Consider the following 16,847-nt stretch of genomic DNA (forward strand, 5'->3'; position numbering starts at 1 on the left):
TATATGGTAACGTGAATAAAAACAAATAGTAACTTTAAAATAAATTGAAAAGTGAACAAACGTTTATAAATGTAGAGATGTGAATTGAGTCATTTCTACGTGGCCAGCTTCACATTAAATGAGAAGAGGTCGCGAACTATATAAAACTAAGGGTGTTGTTGTTATTGGTTTAATTTATAGGGTAGACTGGGAAAGCCTACAGAATGTATTGAACAGCTGTTCTTCAGTGAATGTTTACCATGTACGTACTGCAACAATTGCAAAATGCAGATAAGCAAAACAAACAAACAAATATATTTTTACCTGTCCATTCAAAACAGCTCGAATAACAAGAGAAACAGACGTCAGCGTATGTGAAAGTGCTTTAAGCGCAGTGAAAAGAAATTCTCATATGCGAAAAGAATAGTTTTCGGATTATCCTTGTTGCGTTATAAATACCAGCATGTTCGGGATGTAAAAAGTTCAGCCTTCTCAAAGTTGTTTCACGTCGAGGTGTTTCACTTCCCAAATCAATGAACGAAGCGATCTGACGAAACATTTTTGCGCAGCTTCTGCGTCGTCCTCGCGCCTGCGCTCGCGGAAACCGCGTTACGCAACAGTAGCTGACAACCTGCTGCAGAAAAACCTTTCAGTTATTGAACAGACTGATCAGCGTGATGATTCAACTTGATCACCAATGTTACCTATAGAACCAGCATTTTCCGAGGTCCCCTGTCTGCTTTTCAGTTAGACAAGCCTCGTCGTTCGAGGAAGTCATTGATGTTGGTAATCAGGGTGTTTATTCGAAACAACAAAAGCCAGTTTAGGTCAGTGCCTCATCCTTAATGTTTGAGTTGAGGGAATGTGATCAATATCGTGGGGTTTAAGGGGCAAATGGTCAAAAACAAAGGTGCTCTTGATCACAGTCTTAAAAGTGCACATCTTTATAAACAACGGCAAATGGGAAACAGCTAAAAATGACCATCTAGAGGCTCCAAACGTTTTGTTTGGAGGGCCACATGGACAATGTTTAAAGAGTTCGTGGGCCGGATTAACAATATCACAATTTTAAAAAAAAATGTTGCTATGGTACATTTAAACCAGACTGTTTATAAGCTAGTGCTGATCAGTTTTAGTGTTAAATCTGGCATTGCTTTTGTTTGTATAAGTAGTGTATGTCTGCTCCAACAGTATAAGTCCCAGTACGTAATGATATTCCCAAATGTTCATCTGTAATCAGAGACCTCGACTCGGGTTTGTGTTTTTCATTGTTGTTGGCAGCAGTAGCTGATAACGCTACCTAACCGAGCAGTGCACGCCTTGACTTCCCGTGACAGACTGGGATGGTTTCTTAGTAAAGCAATCACAAAATGTGACAAGAATGTTCCACCATGAAAAAAATCCTCGAACTTTTGACCGCGCGATTTTCGACATCAATTCTCAGGGGTTTTTTTATGCACATCAATGTGTTTACGTTTAAACTTGTCCAGCTTTATCACCGACGACATTCACATCTGCAAGGCTTTGCAGCCGTATTCTGGCCTCGGCCGCTTGTTGGGCAACGCTGATCTACGCATTACTTTCTAAATCAGATAAGCGTGTGCAGTCTGTGGACTTCATGATTTATTGGCAGAGCGTATTTTACAAAGGTAACCCTCTAAAGGACAGATTATTCCTTGGGTTTTCGGATCACTATATTAGATTTTATTGTTGTTCTTGTTATTTTAGTGCTTTGATTTGTTGTTTTCTAATCACAGTAATAGCCATAGACCTGTACTTGAAAAGCCGTTTATAATTTCATAATCATTTATGATATAAAAAATAGAAAATTTTACACACCCAGACTACTGCGTAGGAGTGACACTCAGTGGGGAATCGTGGCTACTGCGTGTGTTATGTGAAAGAACATTTTATTCAATTTTCAAGTAAAATAAGCGGAACCATACATCACATCCCATAACGAATCATACATTCTGCTCTTGAATATGCACAGTTTATTTCTAATCAATCATTTATGCTTCTTGTGCAACAAAACAGACTGGCCAGAACAAATGAATTCATAATAAGGAAAACGCACTGAAAGTGTCTTGGTCCGAGATCACATTAGTCCAAGGGAGGAGATGAAAGCCGAGATGAAGGCAATACCGAGGTTTTGAACCACAGTGCTGCCACCTGAAGTACACATTCATAGAGTCTGTGAAAATACATTTGAAATCTGCCTGGGAAACATCTTTTATATTCAGAAAGTCTGAATAGATAAGATAGATGAGAGAGAGCAAACAATGTCCAGGATAAGAAACAGTGTAACCATGTAAAACATAACTATAAACAAACATCTTCACTCATTGCAATCTGTCTGTTTCACCAGCATCTGATTTTTAGCAATGATTAAATTCAAGTAAAGGGCAGTTCTATTGCCATGTATCATACTGCAATTCTGGTATGCCGTTTGCAAAATATTAAAAACACTGATGATAATGTGGCATTTCCAGAGACTGGACTGCCTTATGTGACATTTCCAGATACTGGCATTATGTTGACAAAAATGATTTTACACTTATCTCATAGTTTGACTTAATAAATCACCCACAGACCAATCATTTGTAACTATGACTGGTCAAAATACATACAGCAAAACTTCTTGTGACTACTTTTGCTGTTTGTTTTTTTAAAAACGGCATTGCACGGGAGCGTGACTGTCTGTCTCACCTGCGCGTGGGTTGACCGTGTAAACGGTTTCCATGCCGGCGGAGATGTGGTCAACCACATGGCAGTGGAGTAGCCACATTCCCTCAGCATCGGCCACCATCTCAGTGGTCTGAAACGTGCCTGGGAACAGGTCCAACTCATCGGCCCGATGGGCTAGGTCCGTCTGTCCCCAGAAAAACAAGTGGAAAATACTCGAGTTTCCATTTGGTTCCCTTTCTTGATTCCGAAATCTAAAAATGGCATGTCGCCTTGTGCGGCCTGGTGTCGTCACCTTGTAGATGAACGTATGGCCGTGCAGGTGGACGGTGTGCAGGTCTACTTCACTTCCCATCCCCAGCAGATACCAGTCCACCCGCTCACCTTTCTGCATGTCCAGTCCGCAAAGGTTGCCGTACACCTTGCCATTGATCCCTGGCAGGAGCAAGAAAATCACAGAATGCCCAGCTAAAGGCACTTTACACAGGGGCCATGGACCCCTGGGACAACCCTGCGCCACTGTTAATCCTGCTCACGCTACCTGGCCCTGACATGGACCTACCTCAGTCCGATATGGACCAAGAGCTTCTGCTCTGGAAACCAGCCAACATATAGGAGCCCTTATGCTAACCATCCACACCCCTGACCCGTTACTAAGTGTTGGTTAAGTCTCACCATGCATTTTGTTGCTCTCCTGAAATTCGGAGTTTTTGATCAGAGGGAGTGAGCTGTTGTAGTACTCCTTGATGTTTTGCTCCAGGTACCATGACATGTTCTCATCAAAGATGAGGAAGATCAGAGCAAACTCCCGATCCACGTCCAGCCTCCGTCTGGCCCGGTTGAGTGTCCCTTTCCTGCAGACTACTAGTGGTCCAATTAGTCCACTGGCTGTGTCCTACAACACAGTATACTATCCAGCAACAATGTCTTAGCAGTCATAACACTCCACTATCAAAACTAGAACAAAAAAATGTACATTTATTCCATGTTGTTGTTTTTTACGTCTAGTTTAATTTCCCATTCTATGTACTCTATGTGTCTGTAAATAATCGTCAGTCTTTCAGGTCAGTTACATATACACCCACCAAGACAATTTCCTTGTATGTATCACATGCCTGATACAAAAAACTAATTCAGAATGTATTGATATAAGTTCAGCAGCAAGTTGGTACAGTTACACATGACATGGCTTTCTTGTGCTATCATTAAGACCACCTTATCAGAAATTAAGAAATCACCTTAGTGTGAAATCACCTTAATGAAGTCCACATTAGAGTAATAGGCGAATGTAATGCAGTTTGGTTGGGATGCACTTGGACCAGACCTCTCAGGAACTCCCCACAAGTACTTAGTGACATTTCCTGCAGTAAAAAGTTACATGTATCTTTAAAAATAACTGCTAAAACTGATAAAGCTACAGTGAACATTTAAAGAACAATATCTTTATTATCGCATAGGCAAGACGATTTTCCCCTTTTGTTCTTAAGGTATGAAGCTGGGTGGGTTTATGGTGTGAGGTTGTAAATGGCTGTACTGGACTTGCAGTAATGTTTCTCCTCACCAGGCAATACAGGCTCAGCCTGTGGGGGAAAGGCCTGCACTCCATGAGGCTGTATAGAGTATGGCCGGCTAGCCTTATTCAGGAACGTTATCTGGAGAATGTCCCCAACCTCTGCCCTGATAATTGGGCCTAACAGAATACACACACGCACGCACACACACACACACACACACACACACACACACACACACACACACATACACACACATATATATATATATATATATATATATATATATATATATATATATATATATATATATATATATATATATATATATATATCACACACACATACCTACAGGCACTGATGGGTAAGAAGGATAGCAGTTATTCTAGAATGATTAAAAAATAATCATATTGGCCTACCCAGTATTTCCAGATGCTGCTCTTCAGGCAGTCGCTGTTTTCTGGTCATGAATGTGTCAGTGGTGAACTCCCTGTAGATTACCTTCTTATATTTGGAGCCAAGCCTGTTCTTACCTCTCCCAACAAATATGCTGCCAGGACTGAGAAGCAGAGTATCCATTGCATATCAAAAAACAGCCTTAAACAGCAACTAGGATATGAAAACAACAGAATGCACTCAAATGATCACCTGTTGAATTAATCATTGTGGCATTATGAATAGACTTTCCTTTAAAAACACCAGCTTGACATTTGGGCCAGGAGACACCCAAGGATTCTGACACTGGCCTACTATGCAGAGAATGTCAGGGCTCATTTTCAAGTGCAGCCCACGCCTTTGATTAATCGGTTAGAGTTTCCAGAGTGAATAGTAAACTTCAGAAAGGGAGAAGACCTCTGAGATCTTGGGATGGATTTTATGGTGCATTGCATTTGTGCCTGAAGGCCTGTCCCTGATTTACACAAACAGTCATCTTTCAAACTTAAGTTAGAAGTTATTACATGACTCAGTTATTACATTTGGAACGGTGGATAGTGTAATGTGCAATATCTATCTATATTAAGCTCTGCTGTCTGTGTGCTGGGGGGTTATGTGTGCATGTGTGTGTGTGTGTGTGTGTGTGTAGATGTCCATTTACCTGTCCTTGTCAGTAGCATTAAAGTACTCAAACTCCCAGGTCCGATTAGGTGAGTAGTCCCACTCCACCTCCTCAGCAGCGATGAAGTATTTCACATTAGGAACAGTGGGCGACGCTGTGGAGCTCTGCCCACATGCACGCACTCTATACTGCACCTTCATCCCTCCTATGTAATGCTCAGTCACTCGGCAGCTCACCTCGAACAACCCTGCGCCCACACAGGCCCGGCGCACATGAAGAACACACAACAGGGCAAAGGTTTTACCAGTGCTCTTGTTCACAACAAGGTGGCGTTGGAAGCGCAAAGCAGTCAGACAAGGTGTGTATGTTTTCACATTTACTCAGATACATCAGTCTCAGGGATAGAAATTGCAGCTAGTAATAGAAATAGCTAGAAAAAGATACATTTTGATATGAAAAAAAAATATGGCTCTGTTTAATTAGATACAGGGACCTCCTTTTAAGAAATACTCTGGTACAAAGCAGGACCAAGGTTATGACTGACCGGCTGTAACTGCTTGCATGAAAACAGTGACAGATGTGTGTGGGAACACGCTGAGAGTGTCACGGGTAGTGCCCTCTTTGAGAAAGGTGTTGCCCTGAAAGTGAACTCCATGCATGTCAACATTTGTGCCAAGTCCCAAGACATGCCATCTGACCCGGGCACCATTGCACATGTCCAGCCCCGGCAGGTTTCCGTACATGTAGCCATTCACAGCTGCAAACAAAGACCAAACAAACATGATACTATTGTCCTGGTTAGCTGTGGGTAAATTTGTTATCACATATATTTTTCTGCTGTAGCTAATGTTTTATCGAACATTGTGTCTGGTTAAAGTGATAAATAAGCAAATTCAAACTCAGCACCACTGAGGAACAGTAAACATTCTAGTTTTAAAATTGTGACTGAAACTCAAAAGCCTATGGTAGATTGATTTATGAGTTCCTGGTGAGATAAACAAGTGAAATAAGTATACCATGCATCATGTTGCTTTCTACAAAGGCATCATCATTTGCGGTGGATTCATTCATCCCGTATATCTTAATGCTGTTATTCAGATACCAGCTTAGGTTTTCATCGAATATAGAGAAGAGCAGGAAGAACTCATGGTCCACATCTCTCTGAAATCAAACACATACACTTCATGGAAACGCAGTGGTCCTGTGCACAAACAGTTCCATCAAAATGACGCAGTATTCTTGCACAGAGAGCGGATAAGTACAGAGAGCGGATAAGTGCACACTTATGCTCACTGCCTCTTGCGTATGTATGCTGTAGGGAACATCGCACCTGGGTGTCATTGGAGCTCAATGCACCTTCCTTGCACACTAGCAGGGGACCAACGAGGCCAGAGTTAGTGTCTCTGATGGGGTCAGTGGAGGAAAAGTACAGGTAGGTGATACAGGGCGGGTCACTCTCTGTAGGCCCCTCCCTCACCTGCCACCTATAGGTGAAGGAGCCACCTGGCGGCACGTGAGAGCCATTTTTCACTGTACCTAAAATCCAAGTGAAATGAATGATATTAAAAAAAGAGAATCCTGAAACAGCTGGCACACGTCTAAAGGAGATACAGCAAGGGCATATGCTTTAATCATAGCTGACATTTATAGGTTGATTCATTATCTAACAACTGCAGAACAATGTATAGGTTCTGTCCGCCTGGTGTTCCGACATCACGCTCTCACCATCTTCATACAGAGCTCCCTCATATAGCTTAATGTACTGGAGGCCATGGGGCTGGATACTGTAATTCTTGTCAGCCTTGTTCAAAAATGTGACTTCCAAAACATCCCCAACTTCAGCACGCAGCACAGGACCTAAGAGAGGCAGGAGCCCAACAGGTACACATTACTGGTGTTTTGTAGCTACAGGTTTATTTAACAAATATCAATAATACATCACAACATTTCCTTTAAACATTTTTTAGTATTATTACCCCCATCTTAAACTTAAATTTCCAATCCACTAATGTGCCGCTTTCATTAGCAAGAGAGGTTAATTAATTTAACTGGGGAAAGCCTTACAGACTTTGCAATATAAACATGACATACATCGTATGAGGAAAACTTACTAAGCTAGGTGGTAGTAAGGTTTCTAATATCTTTACCAATCAGAGAGGATGTTTTTAACACTGCAGTTATTACGCTGGCAGCTGAATATACCCATCTTAGATTATAGGCAGATGCCATTGCTCGATGATATGCGAGACAATATTTAGACAGTAAATAAACATCTTCCCATGTTACCTTGTTTTAGTAATTTACATATTATTAAATGCTTACATATGCTTACAGATGAAAATCGAATAACACATTTGCAGCATTGTAATTTCCAAAAGATTCAGTATAGCAAAATTTGTTGGGTTTTCCACAAGTATTTAGACCTCACTAGTTGGAGTAATTTAACAATTTTGAATCTGAAGATCACTTTTTAAAATTTAAGCAAGGAATATGGAACACATGAAATGTAAAAATATAGATGTGCGAGTTATTCATGAAAACAAGTAGGCATTATAAAAATATTAACATGCAGAAATTAGTAATAGAAATAAGAATTAATGCATACACAAAATTATTCAAAAAGTCAGTACATATCCCAAGAAAAATAGTCAAATAATTATGTATACTTAAAAACAAATGTTCAACTTAAGAATGCATACTCAAAAAATAAGTTGGCAAAATTAGTATGCATGTTAAAACATATGCATACGTACAGTGTTTTTCTGCAGGGCTGCACGGTATGGCTAGGTACAGTTTAAAATCTGTGATCACACTTTTTTTTTCCACTGTGAAGTGATATATGGGTAGACACATTGGGCTAAACCAAAATCGTCACTCTAGTCATGTGAACACAACCGCTATTTAAAAAAGGGTTGCTATCCTTGACTTTTTTACAATGTTATTGGAGCACAGATATAAGTAGAAGTACAGTTTCACAGGCAGTCGCTGTCTCTGACTGTTAGCTTAAAACTTTCAGTAGTTTCCTTCTAGCTTTCAACTAGCCTAAAATCTTTCTGTAACAAATCAGGTATTGCACAGAACACTCTTTTTCGTTTAAGACAATCTTAACACTGCCATGATTTTGGGAATCGGGGCCCAGAACTTTAAGCTCCTTCATTGTTGCTTGCTGCTGTTTTGTGTATACCATTACAATTACCATTACATTACCATTGGGGGGGAAATCACAGGACCACAACACAGTCTCCAGCGCCCTGCCCGATTCCATGGTTCTGTTATGCAATGGAAAATGGGCACAAGTACTGGAGAAGGGTTAGGTTAGTTTTGGGTTTGGCATTAGAAAATTAGTGTGCATTAGTAAGAATGAAATTGGCATTAGAAAATTAGTATACATTAGTAAGAATGAAAACTTTAAGCACACAAACTTGCATGCCAAAAATATACCTACTCAGGAAATGGAATTTTGATTTGTTGCAAGCATATAAAAATAGAATGCATTTTTATTTGCGTATCACAGAAGATACAAGACCACTAAAACATGTCATGCTGTATCTATCAGAGCATTCTAAGTAATGTAACTGTAGTTCTGAAAAAAATCCTAGAAATGCCCCCCCTCTCTCTCTCTCTCCCTCTCCCCTATATATATATATATATATATCCCATATATATATATATATATATATATATATATATATATATATATATATATGTAGTCAAGAAGTTATTCTGCCCAACACAGGGTGTAACACAGAACATGCCTGCAACTGTGTTGGAGACTTCAGTTCTTCTTCTAAACCATGGCACAGCAAAAAAAAAAAAAAAAATCATATCTCTCCAAAGTCTATATCACTTTATAGCTTCTTCTTCATAGTTAGAGAGCTAACACCTACATTTGAATTTCTTACAGCTAAAGATCCTGCTCAAGCAGGTCACCTCTCTATTTATGTACTCCTACTATTCCTAACCCTAACCCTAGTTGCAAAGGTTGCCACCATGCTCACTCCAAAAAGACTAAAAATGTGCATTTTAATAAATTGGTGCACATGCAGAGCTTTGTTGATGTAAACAAACATTGTGAGAAAAAAGATCCACATCAGGAAATTTACAGACAGACAGGTTCAGGTTTTTGCACAGAGTGGTGTTCTATTATGTATCACTAACGTCACGTGCAAATCAGGACTAAATACAGTAACACCATATATCACACAAATGGTAAAATACTCTGGCAGTCCATTTTTATGAACTTAGGAAATGGGTTACCATGCTGTTTGTTGTTAATGTCATTTTAATCTCCTGATACGTTTTATGAAGTTGACCCATCTGTCTTTTTGCACTTTCTTATAACAATTCTTATTTATATCAGATATATAAAAATAAATGTAAATTACAGTGCTATTTTAAAAAGGCAAATAACATTAATACTGGGCATTATGTATTGTACAAACAAAGAAACTAAACAAGGGGAGATTACCTAGAATCCCGAGGTGGGTCTCCTTGCTGGTTGGCTCTTTCTTATACAAAAAAGTGCTATCATTGTATGCTCTGAATACCACTTTCACATATTCTCCACCAAGATGGCCAAAACCCTTCCCGAAATACAACCTGGAGGGCCTGAGGGATTGAATACAGCTCAAAGGAAGTTTAGGACAAAAACCCCACAGGGCATCTTTAACCCTTGACAAAAGTGGTCAAACCACTACAATAAAGCACTGTGATAAGTAAACCACAAAACTGTAAAAGCTGAATGGGAACTAATATAGTTCCATACCTCTGGCTTTCATTCAGTAAAGCATTGTTCAGTTGATCTACTCCTGATGGGGCATAGCTCCAGTGAACCATCTCAGCAACAATGAAGTACTTCCTTGTTGTTCCATTCTGAGTAGCTAGGGAGTCATTCTGCCCAGTACAGGGTGTAACACGGAACAGTGCCTGCATACCATCTGCACACCAGTTACATACAATATAATTTTAAAGCTGAAGTTGAAAAAAATATATATAATTCCTATTTTAATACAAAATAATATATTACAGACATTTTCTCAGCATCTACCTTGCAAATGACTGTTGACCTGACAGCCAAACAACCATTTTCCTGTTGTGAAGGACACCATTTCCACGTTGAGGAAGGTGGCAGGAAACAAACTGACCGTGTCGACACGATGACCTCGTGTCAGTAGTGTGTGCCCATGGAAATATACTGAGTGGACATCCACCTCATTGCCCATGCCAAGGAGATGCCAGGCCACTCTTTGGTACTGGCACAACTCAATTTCAGGGAGGTTACCATACATGTAACCATTAATGGCTAAAAGACAAGATGAAGAGGAACATAAAAATTATAGTGGCTACAATGATAGAACCAGACCCATTTTTAATGGCTAAACCAGGATAGTTGCTGCTGTTGCAAAAGTTAAAACTCACCCTTACAGTATTATAGTATTTTTGATTCAGTACTTTCTTCTTTTGTTTTGTTGTTTAGAAAACAGATCCAGACCTACCATTCATCTGATTGGATTGCTGGAACTCGGGATCATTGGGATCCACGGCATGTGGATCAGTACAGAAGGTCTGTATGTTCTCATGTAGATACCAGCTGAGGTTTTCATCCACCACACTGAACATAAGAAGGAAGTCCTTATCTACATCCGCCCTTCTCGCTTCAGAGTCATTTCCCTCCAGTGTCTGCAGGGTTCCTAAATGAAATGGTATTTTGGAGGAAAAAGATTGGGGGGACAGAGTGGATGCTTTACTTATTGACCAACTTAGGAGCATGTGCCAGCCTAGAGACAAAATCTAATGACAAAGCACTTTTGTGAGTCACTCTGGATAAGAGTGTCCGCTAAATGTCATAAATGTAAATGTATATGTAAATCTAATGTGATTATGTTATGGGCAGATGATAACTTCCATGTGCACCAAAAGCTTTAATAAATACTAGAGGTTAACTCTAATTCATTACTTTACATTCTTGTATCATTAGTACTAATTTGTGACATTTGTCCATTAGTTGGCTGACTCTCACACCTTTCTTGCAAGTCAGCAGGGCTCCTATGAGTCCGGAGGAGATATCTTTGCTTGCCAACACATGTGAATGGTAAGCCCAAGTCAAGCAGTTGGCATCATCCTGTGTAGGCGCATCCTTCACTGTCCAGTTATAGATGTGTGTTCTTCCAGGGGCAACACCATCATCATGCTTGTCTGCTCCAGAGGATCCATCTGGATATAGTGCCCCTGACCCAAAGAACATCACATCAGCACCAGTCAATATCAACAGTGTCTATTGCTCCAAACACATTATATGCAGTTGCAGTCACTAAGACTGGACATTTCAAAATAAGATACCCACCTGGCATTATCTGAGTTTGAGTCTTTAAATTGCATTGAAAAAATTAGCAAAATCAAAGTCCAGCTTAATCCCAAGTGCTATCACAATTTACATTAGCCTTATGACATTAGATGGAAACACATTTTTTTAAATATACAAATGGGAGTTGAAGTTAGGGAAAGAACTGGTGCAAGAGTTCTGAAATGCAGCAGTCAAAAATGACACGTCCTCTTCAACTTGCATCTATCTTAGAATGATATAATTTACATACCAATCTCTTTAAAGCCAGTACTGAAGAAACACATTTGTGTGATATGTTTACCATTTGTCCAAACAAGAAGCAATGGAAGGCAGGAAAGGGTTGTGAGGGGGTTGTTGTTGCACTTAAGGCCAGGACCTTTAGTATTCTCCTTCAGCCTTCCTCTTATCAGCTCAGTCAGAGCTCCAGGGAAACAGTGAGTTCAAATAGACAAGCTAACAATAAGAATAAACAGTAGATGTGGTCTCTATACTATCTCATCAAAGAGTTTCCTCTAGAGTCCCATCCAAACTATCCACACCAAGGCACTCTTCAGACTCTAGTTTTTACTGATTATTTGGATAGGCCAAGCCTGAGAGCCTATTGGATTTCTTTGATTTGCACTCAGTGCTGTTTATGGTTAACGTTCACCCTAATTCCTCTAACATTACAATTTTTAATAATAATTCCTTGAAATCATGGTAATGGGTGTAAGGGGTTGTTGCTAACTAATGTAATGTTCATTCATGGAAGTGCAGAGGAATTGGTACTCCTTCCCTTCATCCTGGCTCAAGACCTCAGCAGGCTCACAGAAATCACTTTTTGTACATTTGGTAAACTGACATCTAATCGGTCTGCCATAACTACAAAACCCATCTCCCAAAAATATTTTTTTTGCACAATTGTGCAAACTGGCCTCCCATTCTACAGAAAGGCGCCACATTAGGTGTCAGACAACAAAACTAACAAAGATAAAGACAAAAAAAAAGATAATGTTAGCATTATAGCCTAAAGCTTTTCTCATGAAACATGATAAAATATCATCAAATGCAAGAATATTTCTAAAAAATGGGTATATATATTGAATTGTAATGATGTAATTTCTGGCTACCAAGTTTTAATACCAGTTCATTGCTAAGTGAGTGATACATTTTTATCCCTGAATATTATCCCTATCTTCTGATGTTCTTAGGCAAAGATCAGTCAGAGTCTGCTAAAACAATGTTTTACTTCACTGACTATGGGACTTGGATGGCCTTAATCCTTTATTTTAAGATAAATACTCTTTAAACCTCCACGCCATCTTTAGTGCAACTTTCACACACATTAAGCAGAGATCATACAGGTTACCCTCTGAGTTTTTCAGGTAGAAGACTCCATGTGAGTGCAGTGAATAGTGTCTGAATCCAAAGTTCTTCAAGTGCAGCTCTATGGTATCATCAGCCTCAGCCTTAAGCACTGGTCCCAGGTAGCCCAGCCAGGATGGTTTGGGGATTTCTGTGGAGTAGGTCCCATCTGTGTACTGTTTGTATATAGCTTTCTTATAGACATGCCCAACCCTATGGGGACCCTGTTGCAGGAACATGGATGCATGCCTACAACATAAGAAGCAACATGCAGGTCTGTAATTTAGGTACTACAGACTTTTTTTATGAAGGTGAAATACAAACTAAATTATTGATGCAGTTCCCATATTATTTCATAACAAGGTAGATACTGTGGCATCAGTAAAGAAAAACCAAAGAATGCTGTTTTCTGCTCAAAAACAGCTTGGGATGTGGCAACACATCTCACAACACACTAATAACTTCAAAAAGAGTCAATCAACAAAAACCAAATGCATACACAATTCAACTATTTAATGAATATGTTCAAACATTACATTTAACTAAATATGTCTCCAAAGAGGTGCAGGGCATGCTGGGAGTCCTGGCTATGCTATTCTCCCCCCTCCCCTTGGTGCACTCCATTAGTGACACAAGCCAATATAAAGTGCCTTAGAGTAAAATCCCAAGAATCTGTCTAAATGTATTCATTAAGAGAGTAAAAGGCAAAAACTGATCCTACATTAGTCTAAATGTACCATATCCTCTTACTTTAAAACTATGTGAATTAATAAGGCAGTCCTGTGTACAGTCATTTGTCATGATAGCATACAGCCCATAATGCATTATAATAATAAAGCCTGTAGGTCTGCTTAAATAAAAGCCTTTATTTAGAAAAAGAAATAAATTATAAAACATCAAAATAGAGTTATTAACTGAGCATGATCCAACTGAAAGTTCTATCCAAATGAAACAGATGTAGTGTTCATAAAATCTTTTAAAACAGAATTGTATCAGTAATATCATGTAAATCCTTAAATGCAACTTCTCTGCATGTTCAACTGTGATATGCTGAGCAACAGAAGAGGGACCTTAGGGACTATGAGGGACCCACAAACATTTAATTAAATCAGATAAAAATATAGTATGAAAAATCTATTTGGAAACTATTTGCATTATATCACTTCTATTAAAAGGTAGATGGTGAGGAGGCACACTAATGATACATAACAAAGTGTCATAGCAGGACACTAATCCTTCTCACCTTCTATTGTGCAGTACACAAAGTGTAAGTACATAAAGAATACATTTTGCCAAACCCAACATAGTAATACACACATAGGCCCACTGATATATGAAAGAGTTACAGAAGCTTTTTTGTTGTTATTGTTGTTGTTATGGTATTTTGTTTATTTTTTTCATTCTTTTTGCCATTTTGTACTAAAGTAATTAATTGGTAAATGCATGCCAGTGTGATTTAAAGACATCATCCTTGAAGACGTTCTCCCATGTTTTGGCAGGGCTTTCCAGCCATTGTATTTTTTTCTTGGCTTTTGTTCCTGTTCAGAACCTTCTCTCTTTAGTGAAAGTCATTCTTCATTGGATACTAAATGGAAGACTGACAGTCACTTTTAAACCCTAAAGGTCCCTTGGCAGCACATATTTGTTCATTGTCTTCCAGTTTAGTAAAGAACCATCAAATTCTATATACTCTGACAATTATGTTAGGTCTACTTGTTCATATATAGTTGCACCACCAACAACGATAAATTATCTGGCTCTAAGCATGACTCTAAGGGTGACTAAACCATGATGCAACCTTTACCATGCTTTACAGATCAGGACGTATGCTTAGAGTGTCTGAAGTGTCTTTTTTTTCTTTACACCCTAAGCAATGTGTATCATGTTATTTATGATTAACTCTTCAGCATGAAAACGTTTCTGCTAACACAGATGAGTTTAAGAGATGATCTAAGATTTATAAATCTTGAAGTCTCTTGGGTAAGGTTAAATGTTCCTGCACTCTGGAGGTGGCTGGTAATTTTAGTGTTCCTCTTCCCTTGAGGAAATGATTCTGTCTTTGGTAACCATTGAATTAGCCTACTAAAAACCAGTAAGTACTAGTAACTGCTGAGTAACTGTTGGCAAAAGTTGTTTTTCTTTTCATTTTGCACTGTCCAATTTGGGGACTGTGCTTATGATTGTGGTACTTTTCTTCCAAAGCTAGACGTCTTTATGTTGGTTTTTTGCACACCTATTACCTGAGCTCCTTTCACATGTATGGATGCAGTTGCTAGTGCTCTGACTAGTTTCTGGAATGGATGTTATGGGCAGCCAGAGATGGCCCAGAGACGTAATACCAAGACAGCTGATCTGCCAGCTGATCTAACAAGACCTGCTAAGACTAGACCTACTGAAATACCAGCTAGGCTTAAGTGTGAACAACAGAAAAGACAACAAAGCCTGCAGCTTGGTATCAATGTGCTGCCGGTATTTGATGTAGATATTGCGCGCAATGAATATGGAATGCTAACTATAGGCTACCGAATAAATTCATATTTCTTTGATTCTATAATATAAGAAGTGTTTGTTTGCAGATGAAACATTATTAAGTAAATAAAATAAAATAAAAAAAACAACTAATACAAAAACCGTTAATCCAAATAAATATGATTTTTTTTTTCCCCAAAAAGATATTGATATCTTGTAAGATGACTAGGGCTATGTACGTTTGGGTCCCAAAACTCAACTGAAGGTTTGACCCAAATACACTGAAATACAATTAAGACTTGTAGAAGGACCAGACTGGACAGACCAAACCTCCAATAAAACAGAGGAGAAATGAACAAATAGTAGCCAAATTCAGAAGGTGACATTTGAAAGGATTTATCATGGGTCTGATTGCTTGATTATACCTCAGAAATAACCTTTTTGACTTCACACTCCTAACACTTTTTGAGGGGACTGTAACTATAAGGCACACAGTAAGACAAGCTATGGTGATACAGGCAATAATAAATAAATAATATTATTAATACTACTATTGGAAGTAATATAATTAGTTCTTGTAGTAGTAGTATGTGTAAGACGTTTAGTTTTAACATGCTACACTTTTCTGTCTTAGGTTCAGTTCCTTTTGTCGAATCTTAACCGCTACACAACTAGCAAGAAACGTAAAATCATAAGCAATTTAAATATTACGAAACTATTTTACCTTTCAGTGTATCCATTGAAAAACAAGCAAGCTGTAAATGAAACTCTGGGTTTCTAAACAGTACCTTAACGTGTGTAATTAAATATATCATGTAAGTACTTCCTACCACTTCCAAGTATTCTGACTAAAACGACTAAAAAGTTAAAACTCACGTATCCTCAGCAGCAGGTTTACCACTGATACGATTATAACCGCCCGGCGCATAATCCCACTTTTCTTCTCTTATGCCGATGAAGAAAGTTCTTTTGATGCCATCATTTTGAGCGATAATGGCGCAAATGCAAAAAAGCTTCAACAACCGCCACCTACTTACGTGAACGCTCATTGTGGATATTTGTCTATAATTCTTTATCGGTAAAGTCAGTTTAACAAAGAGATCGTGGTGAAGCGACTGTGCGTGCGGTGACAGAGGGGTAAGTATAGCCCTGTTCGTCTGTCATGGCAGAGGAGGGACCAAGGTATTGTTTTCGTAATCTTTTAATCAAACTGATCCTCTCTTCGTAAAAGACTCTAAGATGAGAGAGAGAGATACAGATATATTATCCCTAGCCCATACACCATAAATAACCATAGTTTTTGGTTTGGTTTTGTTAATGTAGTTGTTTGGGGGTTTTTTTTGTATGTTTATTTGTTTGTTTTGTTTTGTTTTTTGCGCAGGTCAGATTTAATAGAGAATAATAATAATAATAATGGGAGATATTCTTTGCTATTTAATAGTCCATTTGCATTTGCGGG

General features: G+C 38.8%; 1 protein-coding gene across 3 annotated transcripts; it reads right to left on the reverse strand.

Annotated features, from left to right (window-relative positions):
- Positions 1–1,872: 1,872 nt before the first annotated feature.
- On the reverse strand, positions 1,873–16,528 carry LOC113581195 (ferroxidase HEPHL1). 3 transcript variants are annotated; one of them, XM_027016159.2, is made up of 19 exons: positions 16,265–16,528; positions 12,924–13,168; positions 11,254–11,460; positions 10,728–10,922; positions 10,280–10,534; positions 9,998–10,169; positions 9,701–9,840; positions 6,958–7,089; positions 6,563–6,768; positions 6,249–6,393; positions 5,777–5,989; positions 5,272–5,479; positions 4,595–4,734; positions 4,226–4,354; positions 3,919–4,025; positions 3,340–3,559; positions 2,960–3,099; positions 2,689–2,851; positions 1,873–2,151 (listed from the first exon to the last, which is right to left on the reverse strand). In XM_027016159.2, exons 1-19 carry the CDS (start codon positions 16,435–16,437, stop codon positions 2,078–2,080), a joined length of 3,264 nt encoding a protein of 1,087 aa, XP_026871960.2. In that variant the 5' UTR covers positions 16,438–16,528; the 3' UTR covers positions 1,873–2,077. The 3 variants fall into 3 exon arrangements, with proteins under 3 accessions (XP_026871960.2, XP_026871959.2, XP_026871961.2); XM_027016158.2 differs by having other exon boundaries at positions 1,873–2,173; XM_027016160.2 differs by lacking the exons at positions 1,873–2,151; positions 2,689–2,851; positions 2,960–3,099 and having other exon boundaries at positions 3,485–3,559; positions 3,903–4,025.
- Between the last annotated feature and the right edge of the window lie 319 nt (positions 16,529–16,847).

Source organism: Electrophorus electricus, chromosome 17, assembly GCF_013358815.1.
Source record: "Electrophorus electricus isolate fEleEle1 chromosome 17, fEleEle1.pri, whole genome shotgun sequence".
Classification (NCBI taxonomy): Eukaryota; Metazoa; Chordata; class Actinopteri; order Gymnotiformes; family Gymnotidae; genus Electrophorus; species Electrophorus electricus.